This window comes from Limulus polyphemus, unplaced genomic scaffold (genome assembly GCF_000517525.1).
Source record: "Limulus polyphemus unplaced genomic scaffold, Limulus_polyphemus-2.1.2 Scaffold7677, whole genome shotgun sequence".
Taxonomy (NCBI): Eukaryota; Metazoa; Arthropoda; class Merostomata; order Xiphosura; family Limulidae; genus Limulus; species Limulus polyphemus.
Window position 1 is genome coordinate 18,619 of NW_013673287.1, and position 7,429 is coordinate 26,047.

At 34.9% G+C, this 7,429-nt stretch overlaps 1 protein-coding gene across 1 annotated transcript in view; it reads right to left on the minus strand.

Annotated features, from left to right (window-relative positions):
* LOC106474777 (snaclec bothroinsularin subunit beta-like) overlaps positions 1-4,436 on the minus strand; it is a gene marked incomplete at its 3' end in the record, with an annotated part of 9,751 nt that extends 5,315 nt beyond the window's left edge. The window contains exons 1-2 of the mRNA XM_013935467.2: positions 4,349-4,436; positions 3,489-3,531 (exon numbers count right to left, since the gene is read on the minus strand). Coding sequence (XP_013790921.2) covers positions 3,489-3,531; positions 4,349-4,369 — 64 coding nt within the window. The remainder of the gene's footprint in view (positions 1-3,488; positions 3,532-4,348) is intronic.
* Positions 4,437-7,429: the final 2,993 nt, after the last annotated feature.

Sequence of the window (7,429 nt, forward strand, 5' to 3'; positions counted from 1 at the left end):
AAATCTTTCAAATGCGACTGTAGCTTTTTTTTTCCCGAAAAACTTTGTCTTCAAAATACGGGTACGTCTTATATTCCGAAAAATACGGTAAACAAATCCTTACATACGCTTACCATTAGGATTTGACGAAGGTTGTAGAAGCCTACGCGTGCCACTCATATTAATAATAATAAACCGTTAAATAAAAATATTAATAAAAATATATTGTCTTGTAGGTAAAGAAAGTGTTAACTGTGGTTTGTTCGCTCAAGGTCGCTCGGCAGCCATGGGTTGATATCTTTGTTTGTTTGTTTTTTGTTGCAGTTGAAGTTTGCCTACATTCAGTGCGACATAATTTGGCTATGATCCTTACTGTGTGAAAATTAAATTTGATTATGGACTCAGAATTAAATCATAGTAATGTTGTTACATCTACTACAGAGGTGTATTAGGATGGACGAAGGTCATTTAGTTATATAGTAAAAAAATGTTTGGAACTTTTGATCTGTAGAGAATGTCATCTTAGGCAAATGGCCAATCAGCCTTTTTTAGAGTATATTTTTAAAACTTAAAACGATTTCTTTTTGACTAAAATTCGAGTATGTTAAAGCAAAATATATTGAATTCAAGACGTTGTGAAATTCTGGTTATAATAAATGTGCTATTAGCTTACCAATTCCAATAATTTTTACATTGTGTTTTCTTAATGAAGTATATTTCTTAAATGTTGTGGCTAATTTTACATAAACATTATATGCTATAATACTGCGAAAACGATTAAATTGGGTTATAAAAATTGAGTAAATATTTAAACCACTTATACACACACAAAACAAAAACACTTTATAGTAGATTGTGAAACAGGCTAAGTCTGTTCGACTTCCAAGTTGGGCGTTCCATTGTTAAATTGACGTTATTTCAAAACACCATCCTCACTATGTGATCAACATGTCACTTCTGTAGCTAAATTCGAGCTAAATAAGTGATTTATCAATATCGCTAACAAAACCTGGATTCTATATTACTTTTTTACTTAAAGACAGTTTAATCTCTTTCAAGTACAAATCCTATTCCTTCTCATTAAACTAAAATAAGTCAAAGGGTTTAAAAGACAATAAAATCACTATCACATAGTTCTTATGTAAATACTAATTATATATGTAACCACTTCAGCGATATGCACTTACAAACGAATGACACAAACCCACCCTAATACGAACGACAAGACACAAACCCACCACAACAGGAACGATAAGATACTGGTAAAACAAAAGAATGAAGGTTCCACGCCAATTCCCTTTTTCTTTCTGTATCAGATGCCCTTAAAAAAGATATTTTAAGTAATAATAGCATACATTAAGTAAGTAAGCTGATGAAAGAAGCTATAAATAATCCTAGACCAAATCGTATCACTTCATCGTAATGCTATGCGGAAAACTGTACCATTGCTGAAGCAACAGTTACCAGTGCATGGACTTTTGGAGTAAGACATCCCTTTGGGCCATTGCACTAGAAGCATCATGCCTGGCTCTCTGCATTTATCATCTTTCATGCTGCCAGTCTTTCAGAGCAGTGAAGGCGAACACTGTTATGGTCACTGAAGTGGTAATGATGGTGACTGATTTCTCTCTCTTGTGTTGTATGTAGCTTTTGTACTTCACGAGCTATTGTGGTAGTAGTAACTTTGGTCGTGAATGCAGCCATTGTCCTGTCAAACTACATTGCCATTGCACATTTTCAATTTTTAGCTTTAATATTTAGCAGTAAATATATAAATAAATATTGTAAACCAGGCAAGTACAACAAGTAGAGTTGAGTGAGGGATTTGTTTTGTCTAGTTTCAATTTATTTCTTCAGCTAAAAATGCAAGATCCCTGGGGTATCAATTTTTGTACTTTTTCCGTATAACTTAGGGGAATAATTCAAGCTTTACATCGACCAAATGTTCATTCTGGTATAATGAGTTGAGAAAATAGCTAGCTCACTGTAGTATTGTGTCTCAGTATGCTATTTGATAATTATTACAAGCTTCTCTTGTGTCGCCCAAGAAATTAACCCGTTGGTGGTTAGGTACATTTCCCAATCAGTCTGATCGAATATGAAAAGAAAAATTTTTAGTTTTCGTGTTGCTAGCTAGAGCACAAAGTTTTGTTATAATAATTTGAAGATTTGTATTTTGAGTCTTGTGATGTTCCTAGAGTTTGTCGATCTTTGAAATGTAATTATTCAATGGACAATCCACAAAAGGCTAGACAGCGTAGTTTGGGATAGCAGATATCTTTTATGTGTACTGAAGTACCACCAGGTTATACCTATTTTCACTGTATATCTCGGCGATAACTTTCCATATTTCTATAAAGATCCTTATTAATGTTTCTGACGACACAATGACCTGGTCAGAGTCCACTAGACGCCTTGTTGTTCCATTTCTTGAGTCATCAAAAAAAAAAAAAAAAAAAAAAAAAAGAAAGAAGAACAAGAAAAAAAGGATTGTTTTCTTTAGGTAACACTATAACTCGGAAACCTTTTACAAGGTTATATACCACTGATATTAAAAGATAATTTGCAACTTCAGAGTAAAAATATAATTATTGTAGATGCACAGCGCTACATTCCCTCTACTTCATCATATTGGTCGCGCTTCTCTATAGGCTGATCATATAGGTTATAGCATACGTTATAAAATATGTGTTCTGTCCTTAATACGCCTTTAAACCAACTGTAAACTCTGGACTTTAGTATAACAAAAGTAGATTGCTTTGATTTACCCATTGTTCTTCTTCTGATGGCATCTAACCTGTGACGTTCTGCATACGGAGACATTTAGTTACAAAAGCCTGGAGCTACAATCTGCTTTTACGGAGTTCTAAAAATAACATTTATAATGTAGTGACCTTGTAGGCTGTAGTTACCACCCGCCTCTTCGAAATTCGTCAGGTAGTTGTGGGATGGGATAACTGGAACTCTTGTTCATATAGATGTTACAAACAGTGCAGAACAGATACCATCAGAGTACTCTGTTATGATGATGCAATAGTTTTGCTCTATTGGGCTCAGCATTTTACAAACAATACGTATTATTCATTATCTTTCTGCACACCTGGATATAATTTTTTCATCTTTCAAATTTCTAAGTTACCAATGTGTCTTCTTACCTTCCTACTCACCTATACGCATTCGTTTGTCTTCCCAACTTCTTACTTATCAGTGTAGGATTTTTATTTGATAAATATTCAATCACACTGAACCTCGTTTCTTTATCTTCCTAACTTCTTACTTACTTGCCAAAGCTCTGTTATTTACTCTTTCATCCTTCTTACCCACCTGTCTTCCTTTGAAATTTATGTAAATTTTCTTCTTCGAATTCCTACTATATTTTATACATATTTTCTCATTGACATAATATATAACAGTGAGATCATTTGTTCACTGTTTCCGCCTTTACACCAACTGACGTACTAAGCTGTCAAAATATATTCAAATAAAAAGATATATTGTTTTCCACTTACAGGACACGGTCCTCACCAGTCCAAGGCAGTAGAGAAGCAAAATCTATAAAAAAATTAAATAATATTCATCATTTTAACACTAACAAAGAGAATTGTGTAGCTTGAAAGTACGTAACTATGTTATTGTAAAACACTAAGTAGGCATTTGATTAAAATAAGATTCATAGATTGAACAGGGTTCCTTGTATGTTACTCTTTTTCAACCACTGTTTACTGCCTTTTAACTTTAGTTAGTTTACTGTTTTTACTTTGATACATTAATTACGTTGTAAAGCTCTGACTGTATTATTTTATTTTCATAAAATAATGTACTTTTAATTTATAACATATGGACACGATTGTCATAGTAAAAGCAATTATAATTTTATCAAGATGATTTACTCACGAAATTTCAATATATCTTAGTTTGATTCGTTTATATTATTTTAGTATCACTCTTTCACGCATAAAACGATATCCCTTGTTACGTCTAACGCAGTGAACCAAATACACGAAACCTTCGCGAATAATGAATTTAGACAGTAGTTGTCATTGTGGAAAACACTTGATAAAAATAACCATTTTAATTCAGATTTTGAAGACACCTAATTCACGGTGATGCGTGATGACAAGGCGTAACTTTTTTTTTAATTTCCAACTCTATGTTTTAGCATTGATGCGTACTTCTCGAACTGCTTTTAAATTTAAGGCCTAGTGCCTCGTTTACGTGTTCCAAGCTTTCAGAAAGTAAATTTACCATGAAAATAATAACTTTGGAATTACTACACATGTTAGTAATTACGGATAAAATTGATTTGTTGTGAAATTCCAAGAAGATAATACGTGATCTTCAGGTATATTAAAAACTTGAAACAACTCACCCAAACTGAGAAATATATCATCTTACTACGTTCAATAGATATAAATGGTCATCGACATGGTTATAATTTACTATCTCTTAAGGTAGAGAATCTATCGCTAGGACTGGATTCGCTGGCTTTTTTATACTCTCAGTAAGTGTGCTTACCAATTGCGTCATAGTTTAGGGGTTTACTAAAACTGGCAAAGTCCTTTCTGCGCACGAATGGGTTCTTAACCTGCCTTCAGATCAGAGAGAGAGCCGTTGACGTCACAAAGTATTGCTTATATTTTCGTCGGTAGTTGGTTATGGTGGTTGTTTTCGTGCATGTTTCAGTTCTTTTGCTTTATAAGAAGAATATGCTACGGCTATAACGTCACAGTTTTGTTCAAAGAATTGTAATGGTTTATTTCTCACATGAAAGTATCTAATTGTGAATCGTTCCTCTTTTAAATACCTAACGAAACTATATTATATAAGCAAGCCCACTTGTTTACAACCATCAATAAGGCATTCATTGAAATACTTCTATTTGTTTGTTTTGAATTTCGCGTAAAGCTACACGAGGGCTATCTGCGCTAGCCGTCTCTAATTTAGCAGTGTAAGACTAGAGGGAAGGCAGCTAGTCATCATCACCCACCGCCAACTCTTGGGCTACTTTTTTACCAACGAATAGTGGGATTGACCGTCACATTATAACGCCCCCACGGCTGAAAGGGCGAGCATGTTTGGTGTGACGGGGATTCGTACCCGCGACCCGCAGATTGCGAGTCGAGTACCCTAACCACTTGGCCATGCCGGGCCACTTCTCTTTGTGTTTAAGCGCAAACCTATACAAATGGTTATCTGCACTATAACTACTATACACTGAAAATAAATATTCTTAAAGACTCGTCTACATTATTCATTAGATTTTTAATTTGAAGCAGAGCTTCTACCAAGAACTTTTAAATGCTAAATTCAAGGCACTCGTGAAATTTCTGGAGTTCAAACGTCATCACTAAGTTTCAAGAATATTCGAGACGTCACGTGTTAATCGCGTTACATCAAATCAATAACCCTCTACAGCTAAAATAATAAAACATCTATATAAATACACCGAAACATAGCTTACAACAACAACTGACACACATAAAGGAAAAACACTGAATTTAGATATAGTTTTGTATGAAACTATAAAGTAGTTAATTTAGGTACCTTCCAGTGTTTTTATATTCACTCTCTGTCTTTCTAGCCTAACTTTACGTTATTCAAGTGGCCCGGCATGGCCAGGTGGTTAGGGTGCTTGACTCGCAACCTGAGGGTCGCGGGTTTGAATCCTCGTTCTACTAAACATTATAATGTGAGCATTATAATGTGACACTCAATCCCACTATTCGTTGGTAAAAGAGTAGCTCAAAAATTGGCGGTGGGTGGTGATGACCAGCTGCCTTCCCTCTAGTCTTTCACTGCTAAATCATGGACGGCTAGCGCAGATAGCCCTCGTGTAGCTTTGCGCGAAATTCAAAAATAAACAAACAAACAGTTATTCAATTCCAGTGGCGTCGCAGTAGTCATGTGACTCGCTGACGCAACAATATCTAGGTGATATAAACATTTTCCATATAAACGGACAGGTTAAAAACACTGTTCTCTTGTTGTTGCTGTTTTTCTTTTTTATCGTTGGGCGGATTCTTTTTGTTATTATTCCATAAAAAATAATGTCAAGTCCAATCCATTTGATACAAAAAGAAGCGTTTATTACCGACGAACGTGCAAAGTTCTATAAGCGCTGTTTCTTCATAGGCCTAACTCACAAACGAGTAATAAATAACACTTGTAATTTTACTTTGTTCAAACACAAATTCACATTTTAAGAGCTTAACTGGCTGAATAAAACTGTAATAGACTTACTCAATAGCTAGTCAACTTACGCAGTTTCTAGAACTATCCTGTACCTTGGCGAATGCTCTAGTATTTACTAGATATAGGGTAGTCTGGTATATAAAAGAGGGTGACAACGTGACGGAGTAATGTAATGTGTGTGTGTAGGTAATGAGTAATTGAGCTGCAGTCAGAGAGAGACGTATTGTTGAAGTTAACGTTTGTTCGTTATAGTGTTTGTTATAGCGCGACTTTTGAAGTTGAGTGTATCGAAAAGTTATATTCGGAAAGAATAAACCAGTTATATTAAGTAAGGACTTGTGTCACTAAAGTTTCGTCGGAACGAATTTACGGAAAGTTAATTAACAAACGGAGACGTAACAATATGAAGCAGATTTTAGCAGTCGCAATTTTGTTCGGTTACTAGGCTTTTTGATGAAAATGTATGTTTGTTATAGCATCATACTGTAAGATGTGTAACACGCATTTCTATTCTTTAAGGTGTTTTGTTTTCTATGTTGTCTTCAAAGCTCTCCAAAAACTATATATTCTCTATATGTTTCTACAATTTCGAAAGTATTTTATACTACTTTCTAAGTATTTCACAACCTGAACGGGAGTTAGACCAATATGTAACTGCCGAAGCATAGTTTCAGGCCTGTTGTTTGTTGTACAGATACATGCAAAAAATCAATAGATTCATAAGAAAGAACATAAAAATATCAATCATACTCAGTCTTAATATCTTACATTAAAAACCATTCAAATGTTTCTGCAGACTCTTTAACTGATAACCGAACGTAAAGAGGTCGATATAATGTGTATAGTGTTACGTCTCCGTTTGTTAATTAACTTTCCGTACTTCGTTCCGACGAAACTTTAGCGACACAAGTCCTTACTTAATAAAACTGGTTTATTCTTTCCGAATATAACTTTACGATACACTTAATTTCAATATTCGCGCTAAAACAAACGTTTTTAACAACGAAAGTTAACTTCAACAATACGTCTCTCTCTCTGACTGCAGTTCAGTTACTCATTACCTATACACACATTACTCCGCCACGCTGTCACCCTCCCGCACATACACCAGACCACCCTCAATCTAGTAATCTCCCGAAGGTTCGAGAAAGGAGTGGCGCGACACCAGCCACGCGACCTCGCCGACGCAACAATAGTTAAGTTTTTGTCACACGAACTATGATGATAGTAAAAAAACAGAAACAGGTACTCAAGCCAC